General features: G+C 40.8%; 9 protein-coding genes across 9 annotated transcripts; 4 read left to right on the forward strand and 5 right to left on the reverse strand. All coding sequences in view use genetic code 12, as the record gives it.

Annotated features, from left to right (window-relative positions):
* Window positions 1-2004: 2004 nt before the first annotated feature.
* Window positions 2005-2340, reverse strand: PICST_46903 (predicted protein; the record flags this gene model as incomplete). Its single annotated transcript, XM_001385133.1, has 1 exon — window positions 2005-2340. A coding segment is annotated over one exon (336 nt), but the record flags the coding sequence as incomplete, so codon positions are not given.
* Window positions 2341-3249: 909 nt separating this feature from the next.
* CCC2.2 (copper-transporting ATPase (Cu(2+)-ATPase)) lies at window positions 3250-6963 on the reverse strand (the record flags this gene model as incomplete). The annotated part of the gene is made up of 2 exons (XM_001385134.1): window positions 3250-6720; window positions 6763-6963. The coding sequence occupies 2 exons, from the start codon at window positions 6961-6963 to the stop codon at window positions 3331-3333; spliced, it is 3591 nt and encodes a 1196-aa protein (XP_001385171.2).
* Window positions 6964-7854: 891 nt separating this feature from the next.
* On the reverse strand, window positions 7855-9846 carry PICST_36313 (predicted protein; the record flags this gene model as incomplete). Its single annotated transcript, XM_001385135.1, has 2 exons — window positions 7855-9680; window positions 9747-9846. The coding sequence occupies 2 exons, from the start codon at window positions 9844-9846 to the stop codon at window positions 7855-7857; spliced, it is 1926 nt and encodes a 641-aa protein (XP_001385172.2).
* Window positions 9847-10266: 420 nt separating this feature from the next.
* On the forward strand, window positions 10267-13428 carry PICST_32169 (predicted protein; the record flags this gene model as incomplete). The annotated part of the gene is made up of 1 exon (XM_001384793.1): window positions 10267-13428. The coding sequence occupies one exon, from the start codon at window positions 10267-10269 to the stop codon at window positions 13426-13428; it is 3162 nt and encodes a 1053-aa protein (XP_001384830.2).
* A 227-nt stretch (window positions 13429-13655) lies between these two features.
* PICST_47215 (predicted protein) lies at window positions 13656-14213 on the reverse strand (the record flags this gene model as incomplete). The annotated part of the gene is made up of 1 exon (XM_001385136.1): window positions 13656-14213. The coding sequence occupies one exon, from the start codon at window positions 14211-14213 to the stop codon at window positions 13656-13658; it is 558 nt and encodes a 185-aa protein (XP_001385173.1).
* A 2586-nt stretch (window positions 14214-16799) lies between these two features.
* TRR1 (Thioredoxin reductase) lies at window positions 16800-17759 on the forward strand (the record flags this gene model as incomplete). Its single annotated transcript, XM_001384794.1, has 1 exon — window positions 16800-17759. The coding sequence occupies one exon, from the start codon at window positions 16800-16802 to the stop codon at window positions 17757-17759; it is 960 nt and encodes a 319-aa protein (XP_001384831.1).
* Window positions 17760-18075: 316 nt separating this feature from the next.
* On the forward strand, window positions 18076-18915 carry PICST_36316 (predicted protein; the record flags this gene model as incomplete). Its single annotated transcript, XM_001384795.1, has 1 exon — window positions 18076-18915. The coding sequence occupies one exon, from the start codon at window positions 18076-18078 to the stop codon at window positions 18913-18915; it is 840 nt and encodes a 279-aa protein (XP_001384832.1).
* A 134-nt stretch (window positions 18916-19049) lies between these two features.
* On the reverse strand, window positions 19050-20204 carry PICST_60492 (predicted protein; the record flags this gene model as incomplete). Its single annotated transcript, XM_001385137.1, has 3 exons — window positions 19050-19366; window positions 19400-19859; window positions 19896-20204. The coding sequence occupies 3 exons, from the start codon at window positions 20202-20204 to the stop codon at window positions 19050-19052; spliced, it is 1086 nt and encodes a 361-aa protein (XP_001385174.2).
* Window positions 20205-20856: 652 nt separating this feature from the next.
* On the forward strand, window positions 20857-21656 carry CYC2 (protein possibly processed from cytochrome c import factor; the record flags this gene model as incomplete). The annotated part of the gene is made up of 1 exon (XM_001384796.1): window positions 20857-21656. A coding segment is annotated over exon 1 (798 nt), but the record flags the coding sequence as incomplete, so codon positions are not given.
* Window positions 21657-21714: the final 58 nt, after the last annotated feature.

The raw sequence follows: 21714 nt of genomic DNA on the forward strand, positions 1-21714 counted from the left end.
GATCTAATGTTGACGTCTGTCAGAAGCCTGAAGTCCTGGTAAATTATGAGACGAGGTTATGAGCTTATGGACTCTGTAGAAATGTTAGAGTCCACCTGAAGTTGTGTCTTGCAACGGTTGGTTTTGTTACTATTTTGTATGCGATGCGGTTCCATAATCTTTTTTTGCATTTCCATATTCATGCCGCAGCGGTGTCTGCAGGCTCCTCCAGTTCAGACAGAAAACCCAGTAAGTCACAGATCCGCAATTGCATCACACGATGTTTGCTCATTAGACCCTACGGCATCTCACATACCCCTCCAGCGACCTGCCTTGGCCTGTCACTGTCTAAACACCTCTAAACCAGGTTATTCCAGGTTATCCCAACGACCAGTACAGACATGCCTCGTAATCCTTCAGCAGACAGTAGTTAATTTTCTACATATGCAGTGCAGACACTTATCACAACCTGGCAATGACTGCGTCTTTGCTTATCTCATGAAATTCGATGCCACTTCCAAGCGTGCCACCATACATAGCTTAGGTGGTACCATTGTATCAGCCTTCTGCCATTTCCAGTCTCAAGTAAACGGTGCCGCCCCAGAGGTTCCCTTTGTTTGCCCATTCTGCTTCCAGTAGCCGGCATTCCTAATTCAGGTTGACTGTCCGGCATGTCCCTTATATGTAGTCCCGCCTGTCCCAAATAGGCAGGTGGCTGCCTCGAGAAAAGCGTGTCTGTTTTGATTTTGGCTGCGATAATAATCACAATCTGCTGCCACTTTTGCAATCTTGACGAAATGAGAAATTTTTCACAGTATCATTTCTCGTCTCCTCTGCCTGAGATTCAGCTTTCAGTGGTATATATTGGAGCCCGGGTCCCTCGTGAAACTAATAAAAATCTTGTTTTCTTTCTTCAGCACAACTCCAACTACTTGTCTTTCGTTAATAATGCAATTCTCTACTGTCGCCCTCATCGCTGCCATTGCTGCTACCGTCTCCGCTGGTAACTCCACCGAGATCGCTACCGCCACTGTCTACTCCCTGACTGTGGTCACCATCACTGACTGCCCACCAGAAGTCACCTCTTGTCCTGCCAGAGTTGTCACCACTTCTGTTCCAGTCAACTCCACCGCCGCTCCATCCAACGTCACCACCTTCGAAGGTGCTGCCGCTAGACAATACGCTGCTGGTGCCGCTGTCTTGGCTGCCGGTGCTTTGTTGGCTTTGTAAGCTGATTAAATGACCTTATAAAACTTCCATTTAATTCTTGTTTACAGATGTTGATACCCGTTGATATAAACTTTTTAAACTGTTCGCTTTTTTAATTTATGGTGTATTATTTAAATTTCCTAGTTCTGTAGAGCATTTATATTCGCACGGTATAAATAGGTATTTATTGAAACATAATAAAGGAAGAAAGTGAATTTATATTAGAAACCAAGCTTAATGATTGTAATAAGTGGGAGATGTCAACCATGTAGAAATAGTATTAATGGGATCTCACAGCAATGAACGAAAGGTTGTATTTTTTTGAACTTTAATTTGGTTTTAGAGGCATGGATTTTTGTGTTTATGTTCGCCTGTTTAGGACAATCTGTTATCACGAAAACAAATCAACGGATGAAACAGAGTATCATGTCGCTGTCTGTATTTCGAAATTTAGTAAAAGGCTGCAGAAAAGCTGCATGAAATGACAAATTCTGAAATCAATTCTAAGGAAATGGAAAACAAGGACGCAAGATTTCTCTATGATCAGGAAAGAACAAAATCACAAGTCATAAAATCGAAATAGCTTTAGTGGGAAGTAGAGAGAGCAGCAGCAGCGGCATTTTTGGCAACCGAAGACAAGACTTACTTCTAGTAGAAGCAAACGAAATAAACCTAGGAGTAGAATATTCAGAGCCTTATCCATAACTCGCTCTTCACAGCTTGCGGCAATCGTACAAGACCATCCCTTGCCTCCTATTTCTCCATTAACTGATACAGGTATGTTTTGGTATTCGCATCACGCCTGTAGACTTTTGGTGGGGTTGCGATGAGATCCTTAGGGTTGATCGATCCATCAGCAATTAAATGAGGAAGCAATTCCCTGATTAAGGCAACAACGCCTCCTCTGGTCTCTTCATCAGTAAGTGAAAACTTGATAACATCAACAGCAAGACCTGAGTCCTTCAAGGCTACGAAAATGTCTTCAAATGGAATGACATCCCTTTCCAACAAGTCGGCAGCAATGTCGACTACTCCTTCTCTAACTTCATCGTCTGTGAGGGACATCTTGATAATGGAGTTTATCAACCCAGACCTCTTTAAAGAAACGAACACTTTAACCAACAAATCTTCAACGAGGTCTCTTTTGACTAGAGAAGACCCCTTTCCAAACCAGCCTTTGAGTTTATTGACCAAACCCTTCTTCGTTTCTCCTTTTCCTTCTTCGTCGTCGTCTTCCTCTTCATTGTCTTCCTCTTCATTGTCTTCTCCATCGTCGTCACCATTTTCTTCTTCTTTGTCCAAGTCATCTTTAGTCGGTTCTTTTTCCTTCTCATTCTTCTTGTTCTCGCCTTTCTTAATTTCTTCGACTCTTTTAATGTTTGCCAAAACTTCCTTCAATATCTTCACAAAATTGATTGTCTTCGTCTTACCATTCTTTACCCACCCCAACAAACCTGCCATATGCACTTCTGAGTCCAAGTCATTACTAGAGACACCAACTTCTCCGAGGAGCGTAGTAGGAAGTAATTCCAGTGTGCTGTCTGCAATAGAATTATTCATGCCAATTGGCAGAATAGCAGCTGCGTTTGCCAATTCATTAACGGCGAAGGTAGCTAATAAAATGCAGTGCAATCTCATCTTTTTCTCAAATTTTGCTTAATTTGTGCAGACAGTTAAGAATGACTACTGTAAAGAAACAAATTAAGTGGGCCAAAGACAAAAGGAATAAGTAGATGTTATATATGCAATTGGTTCTATAACTATATTCACCAGCCGCAAATGTTTTGTTATCATAGGCAGAATAGAAATTTGTACTTAGCGAAACACATTTGGATGCAAAAAAGAAAGCGCAGCACCTACAGGTAAAATGGGTGCAAAATTTTTGTACGATGACACAAAACTGCAATAGATGATGAAGTACGTCATCGTATCTTTAAAAGAAGTACACTTCAAAAGGATAATGTCTATTACAATAAGTTCCCTAGCGTAGCAAATAACAGAAATTTGCCCAAACTTTCCCCTTATACTTGTGCTGCAAACAGATGCACTACAAGTTTCTCAAAAAAATTCTATATTCAAACATTTCTATATTCATAAGTTCATAACGTAATTAGGGTTTCTCTATTCCAAATTTACAAATTCCTAATGAGATGCATTAGGAACTAATTCGTACGTGGTACTGGAATGAGAATACCTTCCAATATTAAATGTAGTCAAAAATTTGCCAACTCTATACTTGGACTTTCCATTTCTCTTGACAGCATTAAAATCTTCTAATGTTCCTGTTTTCAAGCTGAATTCTTCAGATTTAGCGTCATTTTCGAGGTCGACTTTCCAAGAAACATGTTTGAAGGAAGTATTTGGTGCTTTCCATCTCTTTAAGAGCAACGAACTCAAAACGACACTGACAGAACTTAACATCATGGCACCAGCAGCGGCAATTGGAGGAAGCATGACATTAAATGGGAGGAAACAGCCCATTGCAAACGGTAACATAATCATGTTGTAGACTGCCGCCCAAACAAAGTTGATTTTGATTCTTCTGAATGTAGCATTAGAAATATTCAATGCATTTAACACTCCACTCAAGTCAACGTGACCTTGATTACCACCAATCAAAACGATATCAGCTGACTCAATGGCAATATCAGTGCCTGAGCTTATAGCCATACCAATGTCGGCTTGAGCAAGTGCTGGTGCGTCATTAATACCATCTCCTACAAATGCAATACCTACATTCTTGTCACCACCAAGACGTTCCTTAATATCAACAATGATAGCGTCTTTGTGAACAGGAGAAACCTCGCTGAAAATATTAGACTCTGGAATTCCAACTTCCAAACCAATTCTGCGGGCTGCAGAGTTGCTGTCACCAGTCACCATACCAACTTGATATCCTTCAACTGTTTTCAAATAATGAATCACTTCCTTAGCATTAGGTTTCAAGCTATCTGTAAATTCCAAGTATCCAGCGTATTGACCGTTTATAATGACAAACGACAAGGTATTGACTGAGTTCAGAATGGAATCCGTGCTACTTGAAAAATGCTCATGAATGACTTGCAGCAAATCAGGAAACATTTCATCCACCATTCTATGATTTCCTACGTGGACATCGTACTTTGCAGCATTTGGCAATTGCACATTTGCTTTGATACCCAAACCCATCAACACTTTGAATTCGCTGATAGATGAATCAAAAATATCTTCATCAAAATTAAGACTAAGCTTTCCTTTTGCAGATTTGCAAATAGCTCTGCCAACAGGATGTTCGGAATTGCTTTCTACGGAGCCTACCAAAGTCCACCAGTCATTTTCGCTAAGGTTAGAAGTGGAGATTTGTTTGTACTTTACCAATGTCATGTCACCGGTAGTTAAGGTACCTGTCTTATCAAAGAGAATCACATTGATGGAGTTGGCCCTCTCCAAGATATCAGCTCCTTTGATGAGCACTCCATGAGAGGCGCCAATTCCAGTACCTACCATGACAGCAGTTGGAGCAGCCAATCCAAGAGCACAAGGACAGGCAACTACAATGACCGAGATTGCGATTTTCAAACAAACAAAGAACTTACCGTTCTCATCCTTGGTGAAAGCCATAGGCAACTTGTCCTGGTTGTAGCAAAGAACAACCCAAAACGCAAAGGTGATAGCAGCAAGCAACAAAACTACAGGCACAAATCTAGCCGCTATGTAATCGGAGAATCTCTGAACCGGAGCCTTATTGACTTGCGACTCTTTTACCAAGTTAATAATTTGTTGCAAGCGAGACTTCTTTCCGGCTCTGACGACCTTCATGTGGATCAAACCAGAACCATTAATTGAGCCTCCAATTACCTGCTCATTCTTCAGTTTATATACTGGCAATGATTCTCCAGTGATAATTGACTCGTCGATTTCAGAAGCACCATACACTACAATACCATCGGCAGGCACTTTTGCTCCTGGTAAAACTACAGCAATGTCGTTAGACTGGAGCAAGTCTATGCTGACATTTTTAGTTGGGAAATCCAACATGGAACTGGCTACATCGCTTTTTGTTTCAAACTCTTGCTGTTTGAGGAACGATTCATAACTTGCAGTATCACTTACAATGGTACAGTTGGTTGGTGTCAAAGAAAGTAACTTGGACAAGGCTGTGGAGGTGGCACCCTTAGCCTTATTCTCCAACCATTTACCAAACGATATGAACAAGATAAGCATGCAAGCAGTGTCAAACAACAATTTTGGAGGTCCCATTTCCTGACCTGACCATACACTCAATACGAGCGATATGGCCGAAAAGATGAAGGAAACCAGAGAAGAAATACAAACTAATACGTCCATAGTAGCGTTTTTCCCACCGTTCTTGACAAAATAAAGAAACTTCTTGTTAAATACAGCTCCCAACTTGAATTGCACTGGAACAGCTAGCACAAACTGAAGGAGAGATACAACATACAACCCAGGGAATATCATCATGTGCTTCCAGAAAGGAATCTTCTGCGTATTGGATAGCACGATAACCGGAATCCCCAAGAACAATGCCTGAAAGAAATTGTTTCTCCAGTACTGAATATCTTTAACACGAGATAGTAATCTGAGCTGAGAAACAGACGATTGGTCAACAGAGTTGATGATGATGAAGTGGATGTCTGTCGCTATATCGTTGAGACCGTCAACCAAGAATCTTATTCCAATGAGCAGAGGATCGTACGTTATTTGAAGTTCGTCGATGAGATTCTCTTCGTTTTCAGGAATTTCTTGCGGAGATACCACCGATCTTACAGTGGAGGAATTGACATACGTGGAAGAGGGAATATTAGCTCTTTCCGGCGAATATTTGAATGCTAGGTTGAAGTCTATAATCCCAGGTACACTGTTGAGGTACGCTTCGATATTGAACTGAAGACTTGTGGTGTCAGTCAGCTCAGAGATTCCGTAGATTTGCAAACTGATTTCGTCTGGCTCATTGACATCCTCGTACGAAATCACGTTCTTGTGAACAGTTTTGGTTACTTCAGCACCAAATCCACAGTCCTCTATCAAAGACTTGATTTCATCCGGCAGTATTGCTTCAGAATGACACACCCGGGCTTCTTCGGTTAATAACGAAACCGAAACCAGCGAAATTGCAGGGTTTTGCTCTAAAGCTTCAGACACAGAAGCAGTGCAGGCAGCGCAAGTCATGCCAGAAATAGCAAGAGTAGTTTCGTCTACAGCGCCAGAGACGTCATTATTAGACACAGAAGACGAAGGAGAGGAAGTAGAGGATACCATCTTAGACTTCTCTATGGTGACATCGAAACCACAGTCTTCTATAGCCAGTCGTATGGTTTCCTTGGAAATTTCACTAGTATGTTTGATGAGCCCAGATTCTGTCACAAGCGAAACAGAAACCAGTTCAACTCCCGGAAGCTTCTCTACAGCTTCGGTGATGGAAGCGGAACATGCTCCGCAAGTCATTCCGTCTATGTGAACTGTTGTGTTGTAGGCTATGGAGGCTGAATTAGCTGAGCCTGAAATTTCATATTGAGGCGGAGCGTGAGTTTTCTTCATTGAGCTTTTAATAGGTTTCTTCGAGCTTTTGATGACTTGAGCATCGAAACCGCAGTCTTCGATAGCCAGCTTAATCTGTTCAGGGGAAATCACTTTTTCGTCGTAGACGATTTTTGCTTCGTCAGTGAGAAGCGAGACCGATACTGAGGTTACACCCGAGAGAGCTGAGACGGCATCGGTGATAGAGGCCGAGCACGCTCCACAGGTCATACCCCCTATGGCAAACAGCACCAGCATTAGCAAAGTAGAGTGAGGTGAAGAGACAAATTGACGAAGAAAGAAAAGAGTAGGAAATTTATTCAATGTCAGAAATGTGACTAGACACTAGCGAGAATTAATCATCGGAATGTTTTCTTTGGGGATGTCAAATTTATCTTTTTCATCTCCCCGGCCTCGGCAACAGAGTGCATAGAACGGTGATTGGGTAATAGGGAGCTGTAATATGCCGTACTGCTAAATTTAAATGGAAATTTTACGGCTCCACAATTTATGACGTATGTGAATAATATGGAAATATTGGCTGTCTGGCTCTATTATTATGGGTTGTCTGATGGTGGGTATATGCTAAGTAGTTTCTGAAGTTCAAACTGTTGCTGGATTTTGCAAATGTGTAGAATTTTCTCTTTCGGTGTCTGAAAAGCTGCTAGAGCCGACTAATGCTGAACTTTTTTTTGTGCGAATTTTCACAGGTGGATTTAGTGAGTTACGTCAAGCGTCACAAAGCCTCCGATGGTTTAGATAATTTTGCACAATTACGTTATTGGATTCCATTGGAAAATCCAGCCAATAGCGGCCAAGCAGAGAAATGTCATCTGATTTAAGAGCTTTGTGAGAAATTTACGTATTTGTTTGTACAGAATCACGGAAAGTATGACATAGTTAGTACGACTTTTTGTAAATACATGGTCTGGCATTCATTTGCTTTTCAACATTTCGTTACTTTCCTTCTTCATCTGTTATTTTGTGTAGATATTGTGTCATTTTACCGTCCACAATTTTTAGCTATTCAAAATCCTTTCCCTGTTTGGTTCGGTATTGATTAATTCTCTATCATTGGGTTTTATACTCTATCATTTAGTTCTCTTGGTTATAATCGTTACTTCGTATTGCTCTATAATTCTATTCAATCTACACTATCCGAGCTTCTGTAGTATGTTCTTTCTCCTCCAAATGCTTCTTCTTCCGTTTCTCTTCTTTGCCTATACTTGGACCAACACCATGGAATTGATGCGACAAGTACTTAAACGCTTCCTTTGTGTTGAGTTCGTCTCCGTTATTGTCCCTGTACGAAAGCTTTACCTTTGGATTGTACCCAGCCAACTTGCCCTCATCCTTGCCAATATGGCCTCTGTACTTTCTTCCTCTAGCACCGCCTCTAGTAGCTGGTACATCCTGTACTATGTTCTTCTCCTTCAAACGTTGGTCAAGTGCTCTATCAAAGATTTCACTTCGCTCTGTCTTGGGAAGATTCATATACTCTCTGCTGCTCTCGAGCTCCTCCTTGAGTAGACGCTCTTCGATCGAGATCTTAATCTTGAGCAATTCTGACTCTCGAGCGGCCTCTCTACGCTTCCTTTCCTGATCATGCTCTCCAGCACTGGACTTGTGCAAAATATTTCGTGATTGCAAAAAATTGAGAGTCTCAGCTAAACCACCGTTAAACTTAGGGCCAGAATCCGACTCCGCAACTTCCGCAATCTCGTTGTCATCGTCTTCTTTCTTAACAGTGACGCTAGTTGCTGAGTAACTGACATTTTCTTTTTTAATAGCAAATCCCTTCTCTTCCATTTTCGGGGGCTCTGACAGAATTTCGGGTTCTGCCTGGCTCTCGGGGTCTGGTTTCAAATTGACTCCATTTACATCAATTGAACTCAAGAATTCAGTCGTATCATTGAATACGATCGCTTCCCCTCCCAATGCAGCTCCAGCGATATTTTCTTCTGCTACTGCTTCCAAATCCCATCTCTTGTTTCTAGCTATTTCACTCGCAATTTGATCCGGGGTTAAACTGGAGCGTTCCGTTTTCTGTTTCAAACGCCGACGTGTAGTCAATTTACTCTGCAAATCGTCTTCTTCATCTACAAGATCTTCTGCAAAAGTTTCCAACTCCACAGCTTTAACTGTAGGGATATCGTCATCTCTAACTCTGGAGTTGCTACTAGTCAGTAGTTTACTCTTTTTCATTTTCTTCATTTTAACAGGCTTCTTGGGCTTTGAAAAGTCGTTCGACTCAAAGATCCCTTCATCTTCCGACTCGTCAAAAAGATTACTAATCGTGACTCTGTTATCTTTCTTTACAGATTCCTTTTTCGAAATGTTATCAAGCTTAATTACACTGCCTGTAGTAATCATCACACCTTGGACTTCTTTTTCGTCCTCACTGTCATCCTCATCATATCTTCCCTGGTAGTGCCGTCCATTAAATTTTATATTCTCTTCTTCAGCTTGCTGTTTCAAGTCTTTCTTCAACTTGGAACTGTCTACAAGTTTTTGGTTAGTTAAGACATCGACCTCGTCATCGTTTTCATCGAGAATATCGGCGTCTTCCAAAGTGAGGATATCGTTGTTATGTAAGTTCTTCAACTCCTTTTCAGAATGTGCTATTTTCACTTGTGATGAGTCTTGCTGAGTTGTCTTGGCCACAGAAGTTTTTGCTTTCTTAGTCTTGGGCTTGCCTAAATTGGCTAACCAATTGTCTGTGTCCACTGGTTCTTCGTTGCGCAGTTGTTCACTAACTTGAATTAACCTCTTGTTGTTTCTGTTCTCCTGTCTTTTGTCTGAAATTCTATTCTTTAGTTTTTCATCATTGTGCTGTCGTCTTTTTTGTTCTTGATGATTGTTGAAATTCTGGACTTCAACAGCTTGCTCCAGCCCCTTGCTTATTTCAGAATCCAAAGGCTTCAAGCCCAACAGAAGTCGTAGTTTATTGGTCTCTTCGATGGATAACTCGTAAACTGCAGTAGAGTTGCTAGTTTTCTTGACATTGGTAGATTGTGAAGTTGTAGTAGAAGTAGTTGAACTTGGAGAAGAATCTTCCTGCTGAAGCGATATGGGCTTCAATCCAAGCTGGAGTCGGAGTTTGTTTGTGTCCTCTACTGAAAGCGATATCTCCTCGGTCATAAAGTGTGTTGTGCAATAAGGAATAGTGAATAATAGAGAGATTGTCAAATGAACATACAAAAGACCAGATATGCTAGCCATCTATAGACTGCAGATAGACGCATACTTTACTCTACGAAGCTACTATTTCTTTCGTTGTTTTATTCCTTTTCTAAAAGCTTTGAGAAATAACTCACTCTCAGCTGACGTCAATATTTGCCATTATTGTCTTCTTATCTTTCCGGTAATTATCCTTTTCCCTTCACTTCTTTATGGCCCCGTATATTTCTTCAAATTCGCAACCTCAGCACTTTCTCAGATGAAAAAATCTCCTGCGGATAACGCGTCTTTGTTTACATAAACAGGTTGCTAAATCATTCAATTGAATCTATAGATTCTTAAAGTCTTCTTCTTACCTACAAGTGTATATAGTCAGCAGAAATGCCACCGTCAGGAGATTCCAATAGTAATGGAGTTGTCTCTGGTGGTTTAGCTTTATCGCTGGGTGGACAGAATTCGCTACAATTTCTGATTTCGCACATCCTCGGCACATCGGCTCGAGCACCTCATCATCTCTCAGTGCAAGACAACTATGTAGCCTATGCTGCCAGTGGAGGTGTTGTCGTCCGTCAGTTGGACTTGGAAAATAATAACGCCGTTATCTCGGAGCGGTTCTTTTGCGCCAACTCCAGTTCAGGCAATGAAAACACTGCAAACAGCATCCTGCCATCTGGTCCAGATGCATATCTCAACATGGCACTTGAAATGGAAAGTAGTCACAATTTGCATCAAAATCTCCATCAGAGTTCCAAGGATGTTCAGCCTGTAAGAGATAGATATGGCTATTCTATCGCAACTGAACCTATCGTTGTTGGAGGTAGCAACAATATCGGAAATATTGCAGAATTAACCCAAAGTGTTCACGACATCGACTTATCTTCGCCATCCAAGTTGAAAGACAGAGTCAGGTCCATAAACTGTATGTGCATATCACCTAACAAACGTTTGCTAGCCATCGGTGAAACGGGTTATCAGCCACGGATACTTCTCTTCTCATTGGCACCAGACCTGAGCTCAAATCCTGTTGCACTTATATATGAACACTCTTTTGGTATTAAATCGCTCTGTTTTCTGGCAGATCTGCGCTATCTTTGCTCTCTTGGTCTTGTGAATGATGGCTGTATAAATGTCTGGAGGATTTCTAACTCTGATGTGCAGTTAGCAGCTAACAATAGGTGCTCTTCTGTGGTGAACAGATTGTTCTGGCATGAGGACTACATCATCACCTTGGGATTACGTTTCATAAAAGTTTGGAGGTTTTCGAGTAAAGAAGACAACGACAGAATCCTGGACAAACCTCTAGCACTAAAAGGTAAAAGTGTCCTTTTGGGATCGCTAATAAGCTCGAATTTCACAGACATATCTGCCTTGAACAACGACGAATTGCTCATAATAACAAACAACAACCAATTGCTCTTGCTCAAGTTAAATAGTGAACTCAAACTCATTTCATTAGAAACGCCCCCGTTTGATTTCGATACCTTATTGGTAGATTATGAGCTTGAAAAGATATGGTTTGGATCCAATTCCAAGCTAGAATCGTATTCTATAAACGATTTGAAACCTAGCTCTGTTTCAACTCCTCTGACGCCTTCTTCCAGAGTAAATTCTGTATTTGGAGCACAAACTAACGAAAACGTGCGGACAGTTCCTATTCTTAGACTCTTCAATCTCAGTTCCAACTACATCATATACCTTTCACATCGTGAAGAAATTGTATTGTACAATAAGTTCAAGTGTGACATCGAAAGTAGAGTAGCCAGCTCCTTGATGAGCGAGCTAGCAGGTTTCAAGAACTGCCATCTGGGAGACCTATTGGTGTATTCGCATTCTGGTATGATTAAGAGGGTTACAAAGGACTATGAATTAGAGACCATTTTGAAGTTTAACTTGCCGTCAAACGAACTCATATCAAATTCGCTTATGGCCGTAGACTCCAACAATGATTCACTTTTGTTGGGAGACAAGTATGGAACATTGTATGTTGTCAAGATAACAGAAGAAAAAGCATCTGAAATTGTATATCAAATCAAAGCACATTCATCTTCAATTAACGACATAGTATACTACGAATTTGGAGACTTTCAGTTGATAACAAGCATAGCAAGAGATCGTATGATACAATTCTTCTACAAAAAACCAGGTACCAACTGGGACATCTTGCAAACTATACCTATCCACAATGGCAATTTATTGAAAATTCAGTATCACAACAGCAGGATATATGTCTGCTCATCTGATAGAACTATCTCTATTCACAAACTTGAAGTTGTTGAGAGTGAATTGAGGGTTTTCCAAGAGAAGATATTATCTATGAAATGTAGTCCGATCACTTTGAAAATTGTAGACGACGATTTGATCGTGTCTACAAACGACAAAACTTTGTCAATATATCTGGTATCTCAGGGATTTGAGCTATCACGGACTTTAAAGCTTGTTAACGGTAAAAATAACGAGAGCTTACTTGTGGAGAACATCATTGTATTTAAGAATTTGCTCATAACTTCCTCGACAGACAAGTCTCTCAGAGTATTCAATTATCATACTGGCAGACCAATGAGTGTAGCCTGGGGTCACCTGGATGTGATATTAAGCTTGGAATTAAGTTCCAATGAAGACTTGATTTCCATTGGGAAGGACGGTTGCTTGTTCACTTGGAAGATTAATGAATCGACAGCAACAAAGAATAACACATATAAGGAAGATACAACATATAAGGAGGAAAGTAATGTGATTCCTATGTATGCCAATGTAACCAGAAAGATTCTTCCTATTTCTCCCATAAAGATCAATGCACCCAAGATCGAAACATGCACAAAAGAGGCGCCATCTCCACGTAATTCTATATCTCCCAGACTTACAAACGCAACTTTGAAGAGAATCGAAGCCCGTAGAGCTAGTTCTCAGAGTCCCACTAGAGATTCGGGTAGATCAAAATCGGTTTCTACTGCGAAGCCATCCTTGTCTATCAAACCTTTAGAAAAGGCACACACTATAAGCACACTTTCCTCTACCGCGGGACCAGGACTTACTTCTCCAAGAAGACCATTGTCTCCCATTAGACGCAGTCCATCCAGAAATCTGTTAGATCATTCACCAGTAAGGAGTCTGTTGGATCATTCACCCATGAAGCTTTCAAAGCCACATATCTTATTTAGTCATGATGAAAAAAGAACCGCAGACCAACCTTTCGTGGATACAGCTCTAGCCCAATTGCAGTTTATTGATTCTAAACTTCAAAGAGAAGTTATAAGCAACAACGATAAGGCCAAATTGTTAACCAAACTCGACTCTATTTTTAGACAATTAGGTGGAGATAAGGAGCTGACTAAAAGTAACGTTCGAGACAAAAGGACTGAAATTAGCCAGAATAGAGAAGCAGATGAAAGAGAATTGTTGGAGTCATACAGCGATAAGCTTCTTCAACTTATGGAATCTAAACTTGAGTCGAAGTATTCCAAGCAAGTTCCTCCACTTTTCATTGGAGAAAACCACTCTTCGATTTCAACAACTTCCCAAGACTCGCTGGAGGACATAGATTAAATAAGACGTGGTATTCACAATGTCATTAGATACTATATACAATGAATTAATCTAGGGCTACTTTATGCAAATTGAATGGAGTAATCCTTATGATTGTCAGTATGAGCCTATGGTACAGTTACCTGATCGTTTGTAGGAACTTTTAAAGTTCAAGATTACTGTGATTGTTGGAGTGCATTTGGTGTATGATTTATCTAATCCTTGACCTTTTTGACCGTTTTTCTATATTAGCGCGGCTTTATAGTGGTTGTTTGAATAGGATTTGAATCCTTAGCCTCATCGGCTTGTTTCCATGGATCTTCACTAACTACGGGAGGATCATGGCTAGGTGCTGGTGTTTGGTTCGTTTGTTTAAACTCTTCCGCCTCTTTCTGGGCTCTATTCAATTCTGTATTCAACTTGTACTGGTGTTCATGTTCAAGTCTTAATTTCTCATTTGCCCATTTGGAATCAGCCTGCTGGGCTAAAATCTTCATTTTCTTTTGTCTTACTTGGTCATTGATTAGTTCTTCTAAAGTAGGAGGATGGTTTCTTGTTCTTCTCAACCATTGGAGCCATTGTGGAGGAACACTGCTGAAATAATCTGCTTTAAACAACTGCTGTTGATATGGTTCCATTTTGCGTCGCAAACGTTGCATGTTGCCATCGATAGTGAACTCCCAGTAAGTATTTCCATAGAGATCGTAACCTATGAAGAACCTCTTCCTGAAAGGTATATCTCTGCGAGCCTGGAACTTGTGGACTAGACGCTTCCAAGGCGTATATTTATGCGCTAACGGGTCCATAGTGATTGAATGAAACTTATGCCAAACTTCCAAGAGGATTATATGTGAGAGTTTTAGCAGAAGGGAAAAGTTTGGTTAATCTATGGGTCTATTGGAGTATTCATGATTAGAGTGAAAAATCATGTATATACCCTTCCTGTATACACCACAACATTTATTTAGGATAGGAATAGAAATCCAATACAGAGGTTAAGCTGGATGGCTCTATCCATTGAAACTGGGAGGGAACAACAATAATATATAAGGCTACCGGAGGTCCATCTGTTTCATATATATATTGACTTATATATATTGACTTCTCTTTTATTTAGAACAAAGTCTATACCCAATTAAATTGCTTCATGACATATTCAAATTGGAACTGCATATATCCGTTTTCACCAACTTTGACAAGTCATGTGACCCATCTAGTTGAGCTCATTTGTATGACAGGATTAGGGGATATAGCCGGGTTGGAGACATTCATTCCTCGAGGTGAAATACACCAGAACAACAGATTGCAAGTACAGATTAGTTTCTCGTATACTGTGGGGCAAATATATTGGAATCCGGCTTAAATTCTCTTTCGAAATTCCACATTACCAACATAATAGTCATTCACACTAATATTTAAAGCACAACCAATTTTCATTAATATCAAATATCTACAATGAGCAGACCACATGCAAACTCGGTTTCTCGACTCAACAAGATCCTTCCAGTGCCGATAGAGCTACTTAACGAAGACGACGATATAGAGGAGTCTCAAACTTCCGCTAGTACAACTAATCGTTTATCGCATATCACAAATGTTCTTGTAGGTGAGCATCATGTGGTTGAAGGAGAAGTAGGTAAGTCTTATATTGTGTGGCTGATTAAGATTGTGCTAGACGACTCTGAGTATTCATCCATAGTCATTTATAAGAGGTACAACGAGATAGCTCAGTTTCATCAGGACCTCGTGAGCCGATACCAGAACAACAGCACTGCCATAATTCCATCACTTCCACCCAAAGACAGTTTCAGCATCGACCGGTTATTTCTTCTGAATAACTGGCTCGAGGATCGACGTCGGGGACTCCAATGGTTTATGAGCAATGTACTTTTGAATCCAAAGCTTCAGAACAGTGAGATAGTGAAAGACTTTATCTTGGGAAAGTAGTATAGGCGTACACGAGAGAAGAAGATGCAAAAGAATTCTTGGGGAACATAAGAATCTTGAAGAAAATATGAACGCTATTGACATGATAATAATAGATATAATAGAAACGATATAATTAGTTAGTAATACTAACGTCTGTAATAGTATGGTTAGACTACGTAAAGAATGCTACGTAAAGAATGCTACGTAAAGAATACTACCCCACGACAGAACTTAATCTATATTAGTATTCAGTTGTACAGATCTCTTTGGTAGACCACCTTGGCTGACTACCTTAGTAGTAGCAACTACAGATAGGCGAGATCGGAATACGTCAGAGTACGGTATTGACCAGGAAGCCATAGGGTCGGATTCGAGGTTTTCACGTGACGCTCCAACGTCTATCAAGAGCAAGTAAAGGGAAGAGCAGAGGTCACAGAGTTCGGGGAATGTCAGCATTGAGAGACAGAAACCCAAGCGAGAGTGGTCACAAAAGCAAATATGTCAGTTGCTGATGAAATCGATAATTGTAATTACTGATGTCTAGAACGGCTGGCTTAGTAAGAAATTCTCAAAATCCAGGCACATATGATTAGTGAGAGAAAGTGGTGAGATTTAGTGATATTGTCAGAAAAAAGATTAGTGAGAAGTGGCGGGAGCCAGAGCCTCAGCAAGCAGAAAATAGCGACAAAAAATAGAGAGTAGCGAAACTGAGACTCTAGAAGCTCAAAATGGCAAGGGTTATGAGACGGTCCGACTGTGCCAAATAAGTTTGTCATCGCTGAGATGGCGACCGACTTTCTGTGGAGATTTGTAATGAAATATTCAGTAAAATTCAGACAGAGTTCGTTAATTGCTTTACGAATCGTTAGTAAAGCGGTGGCACGATTTTACCGTTGGAACCGAACTAGGGCCAGTCTCTCACCAATTCACTCTGATTTCTCTCCCGAGACAGTTGGCCGTCGGTTTACTTTCTCCCTAATCAAGTCTCTCGGTATTCATTCTCCCACAGTCCTGCCTGTTTCTGGTGTCTCACTAATCAACGGCTTGGTAGAGCTGGTCGAGTTTCCTGCAATCCGCCTCGCTTCTCTCGCTATTCGAATTTGTCTATCGATCTTTACCGAGGTCGCACCTGTGGCAGATTCAGAACTTCTAGATCGTTTTTATTATTAATGCTGTGTGCCGAAAAAGAAAACTGGCTCGGTGCCAAACGAAAAAAGAAATCCAATCTCGCCATATAAAAGCGATAATCCCCATTCATTTTTTCAACCTCCATTTTGCTTCTGATCCATTGCATGTTCTCAGGCCCCCGCCAAACATTCTTACAAACCCTTAATTGCACGCGTCTGTTTTCCCAAAGCATCGTCCGTCTTAATCTGAAGAATTCCAAATCAGCTTCACTTTCAATCTCAGATTTGCTCAATTTCAATCTGAATTCTGCATCAACTACAACAACGAATAACAAAATGGTCCACCACAGAGTCACTATTATCGGATCCGGTCCAGCTGCCCACACTGCTGCCATCTACTTGGCCAGAGCCGAAATCAAGCCTACCATGTACGAAGGTATGTTAGCTAACGGTATCGCCGCTGGTGGTCAGTTGACTACAACCACTGATATCGAAAACTTCCCAGGTTTCCCTAATGGAATCAACGGTACCACTTTGATGGAACAAATGAAGGAACAATCTGAAAGATTCGGAACTGAAATCATCACCGAAACCATCTCTAAAGTCGATTTCTCTGCCAGACCCTTCAAGTTGTGGACTGAATGGAACGAAGACTCGGAACCAGTCACTACTGACGCTGTCATTATCGCTACCGGCGCTTCTGCTAAGAGAATGCACATCCCTGGTGAAGAAACCTACTGGCAACAGGGTATCTCTGCTTGTGCAGTTTGTGACGGTGCCGTTCCTATCTTCAGAAACAAGCCTTTGGCTGTCATTGGTGGAGGAGACTCTGCATGTGAAGAAGCCTTGTTCTTAACAAAGTACGCCTCCAAGGTATATCTCTTGGTCAGAAGAGATGTTTTGAGAGCCTCTACCATCATGCAAAGAAGAGTGGAAAACAACGAAAAGTTGGAAATCTTATGGAACACCGAAGCCAAGGAAGCTAAGGGTGACGGAAAGTTGTTGCAATCGCTCAGCATCTTCAACAACAAGACCAACGTCACCTCCGATTTACCAGTCAACGGTTTGTTCTACGCTATCGGCCATACCCCAGCTACACAAGTGTTTGCCAACCAACTTAAAACCGACAGTGAAGGCTACATTGTTACCACTCCAGGTACAGCTGAAACTTCTATTGAGGGTGTTTATGCTGCTGGTGATGTCCAGGACAAGAAATACAGACAGGCTATCACTTCTGCCGGTACCGGCTGTATGGCTGCTTTGGACTGTGAGAAGTTCTTGAGCGAACAAGAGTAGATGATTATAGAATTATGAGCCTGTCATTATATTTAAATTATAGAATGTTACAATTGAATTATGATAATATGAAAAATACGTAGCCATCTTTTGTATATAGTATTGTGCAATGGAATCCTCTGCTTTTGAACCATGTACAACTTTTTTGTAGAGTATTTGAATATTTAAATGTATTTGTAGACATAATGTTGATAGAGCTTTCGAGATTTTCACGTGACCAATTTCAAGATTAATTTAGATATGGCATTGCCTCAATATAGGAACCACATTTATCATCCATTCACTAATTCTTTCCATTACCATATCTTCCCCCATCATGTCATTCAACAACGCCTTCGAAGCAGATATCGAGCGAACCGCTTCGAATCGATCCCACCAGTACAAAGATTACCCGGAGTTCGAGTCTCTTTCCACAGCCATAGACAACAGATTGCATCAGATAAATGGTACGCAGTTGCCTTCTATCAAAAAGCTAATTGGCGACTATGAGACCAATGCAGCAGACACTGTAGGAGAAAGTGTTGGTAAAAATTTGAACCAAGTAACTGAGAATTTCAAAAAGTTGAATGAATCTATAAAACAGCTTAACTCTATTATTCAGCAGATTGCATCCAATCACGAAGACATAGAAGTGCTAAATTATCTCAAACAGAAGGAAAGCATCCAAATAAAGTTGGTCAGAGACAGTTTGAACACTTTCAAAAACTACCAGAAGCGATTTGAGGCCGCTCAATATAAACATTTGCCTGAAGGGAGCAGCACAAAGCAAGAAATGTTAAGAGAAGTTGAAGAACAGTCACAACTACAAGGGCAGCAACAAGTACAAATTACTTATGAACCCGTTAATGCTGAAGAATTGGAACAGCAGACGATTTTGGTGGAAGAAAGAGAACGCGAGATACACAGAATCCAACAAGATACCGTAGAAATCAACGAGATTTTCCAAAATTTGTCTTCTATAGTAAATGAGCAACAGTTCCAGATTGATAATATTGAAAGTAACTTGTTTAATTACAGCCAAGATGTTCGTGGAGCTTCTAATGAGCTTAGAACAGCAGAAAGATACCAGAGACGTTCTGGAGGCAGGATGTTGTGTTGTTTGATGGTGTTGATCGCTGTAGCTGGTTTTATATTGGTAGTTGGAGTTTTGTTTTAGGTTAGCTAATGTTGTATATATATGAGAGAAGTAATGCCAATGGTTTTGTAGATTTTATTGTTGTACATTCGTTGCATTTATCTATGCTACTATTCTCTATATTATCTCAATATATACAGCTCTATATTACAAGCCTATGGCTTCCATATGTTCACACAACCATCGTCTCCAGCAGTCACAAGAACCTCCAGTTGATCATCCAACAAAGCCCAGATAATGCTGTTGATTTCATGAACCCCATGAGCAGACTCCTTTACAGAGTCTATGGACCAACTGTTGTCATCACCTTCTATGTATATGACTATCTTCCCATCGGAGCCTACGGTAGCAATCTTGCCGGATTGTGCCGACCAGGCCACAGAATAGATGGGATATTGGTGCACTGGAGGGAGGATTGATTCCTGTTCCCAGACCATCTCTGACTTGTGTTTGATGGAACTGGGGATGTACTCTTCGTTTCTTTCTGGCTCATCTACATCCCCACTGGACCAGATTCGTGCGGTCATGTCGTCACTAACCGACACCAACCGTATCTTCGATCTATTCGATGATTCATTAGATTCTTGATGTCTATGATTATCCTCAAACTGAGAACACCACACTGTTCCTTCGTGGCCGTTGAGTACACCAACGCAAGACCAATCATCGTCGTCCAAATCTTGTTTGTACAATCTAATAGTATCATCATACGAACTCAGTGCAAGCAAATTTTGATGCGGATGCCACACAACATGTTTTATATCGTGCTGGTGGTCATTTAGCACAGAAATACATTCGAACTCTTCCAAAGTCTCGGGGTCGGTTTCCCAAATCCAGACAGTCTTGTCTCTAGAACAAGAAGCAAGAAGACTTCCATTGTGGTTCCAGCCCACAGCCTTGATTTCGTTCTCGTGCCCTTCAATGATGGCCATCAAGTTCCATTCGTTTCTGGGGCTCAGAAGAATCTCAGCTGCATTCTCAAGGATTTCTTCGTCGTCTACTTCTGTTTCGGGTTCATCGATACCCCAAATGGAAATCGTGCTATCAAATGAACCCAGAGCTAAAGCTGGCAAGTCCAAAAAGTTTGACTCAACTCCGGGTAAAGGCGGCTTGAATGAAACCGCTCTCACGGATCGTTTGTGTGTATCTTCCAATTGAGCTACTTGAGGAAAGTTCTGTTTCACTGAGAGCTTGTAGATCTTAGATGTTTTATCAGTGGAAGCAGTTGCCAAAAGTGGAACGGTTTTATGTGCAGAAACCGACCACGCCTTGTCGCTATGAGCTTTGATCGACTTTATAAGCGAAACCATTCTGATGAATACTACGAAACTACGAAAGAAGTAAAATCAATGAATTTCTTGTTGGATGGTTAGAATTGCAGTTGAAGTCGCTGAAAAATCCTATTGAAGTTAACTATGGAGCTGACAAAATGCGACTTTGATCCCGGAATTGAAATTCGTTATTTTCAGGTGACCATTTGAATTCCGACTACAGAGTTAGGAATTTGAAGACTGGTAACTTCAAAGCAAATTGAACATCTAACGAATTGTATGTGTATGTCTGCTTCACCATGATAGCCCACAATATCTTTACTGAACTTCTTCTACAGATATGATAAGAAATTTTAGGATATACCACCTTTTGAGTAATTATTGAAAGGTGACTTAATGTATGTGTCACGTGCTCTATCATAATGAAGATGGCGATTAAGTTAAAGCCAGAAGAGGACTGATTTACAGTTAGGTTTGGGTTCCACAGCTTCTAGACCAATGTAAACTTATATCATTTACGTTAGGCATTCTCTGCCGTTTCTAATACATTGTATTATTTCTTCAATTCGTGAAGCATTCGTGCTGAGAAGCATCACTCAGGAACTTCCTGTGTGTGGGAATATGAAAAATAGTCGTCTTCATAGTTAACAAACCAAATAATCTATACAACTTCAACCACTCTATGAATCACCATGCTTGTATTCAGAGCGACTACTAAAAGAGTTCGGTTGACTTCTGTTCTATCAGGAAATGGTTTGGTGAATTTCCAGAGATTGAAATCTTCTGAATCTGGCAAGGGCGGTGATTTTTCAGATGAGAAAAAGACCCAGAATCAGAATGAAAAAGCCAACGAGAACAACGACTTAATTTCTCAAGACAATAGAGATGTTTCTCAGTTTAAAATCAGATCTGCTTCGTCTCGCTCGGCTCCAGCACCCATAGATGCTCAAGATACCGGTTTGGACCGTCTTGTGAAAAGAAACAACAAACCATATATACCTAAGTTGAAACATGACAGAGTCAGTTTTGAGTATCCTGGCTTACCCAACGAAGACGATTTCGCAAAGGCTCAACAGCCGAAGACAACCACCAGATGGTCTCGTTATGTGCCGAAGATTTTGACCGCTTTGGCTGTCGTCTGGGGTGCATATACCGTGAAGGTGTGGATCTATGCTCCTGAAAATGGTGCTGACAGTAAAGAGTTGCTTGATCCTCTGGAATTCCATAAATTCATAGTCACTCACAAGGAAGAAATCGATGATGATCACTACTTGATTGAGCTTTTACCCAAGCATTCCAAGTGGCAATACAGTTACAATCTTAACTATGAGCTGAAGTCCATCTGGAATGGGGACAGAATATGGTCTGTAGATGTCAAGCAACCAGACATCATGGTTGTCAGAGCATATACACCGTTACCGTTGTACTTTTTAAAGTCTGAATACACCAGATCAGGTGAAAGGAAACCACTTTTGAAGGTTATCAACAACGACGGAGAGGATTACGATAAAGGAGGTGTCATGTGTTTGTATGTCAAAAAGTACAATGA

The sequence above is a fragment of the Scheffersomyces stipitis genome, chromosome 5 (genome assembly GCF_000209165.1).
Source record: "Scheffersomyces stipitis CBS 6054 chromosome 5, complete sequence".
Taxonomy (NCBI): Eukaryota; Fungi; Ascomycota; class Pichiomycetes; order Serinales; family Debaryomycetaceae; genus Scheffersomyces; species Scheffersomyces stipitis.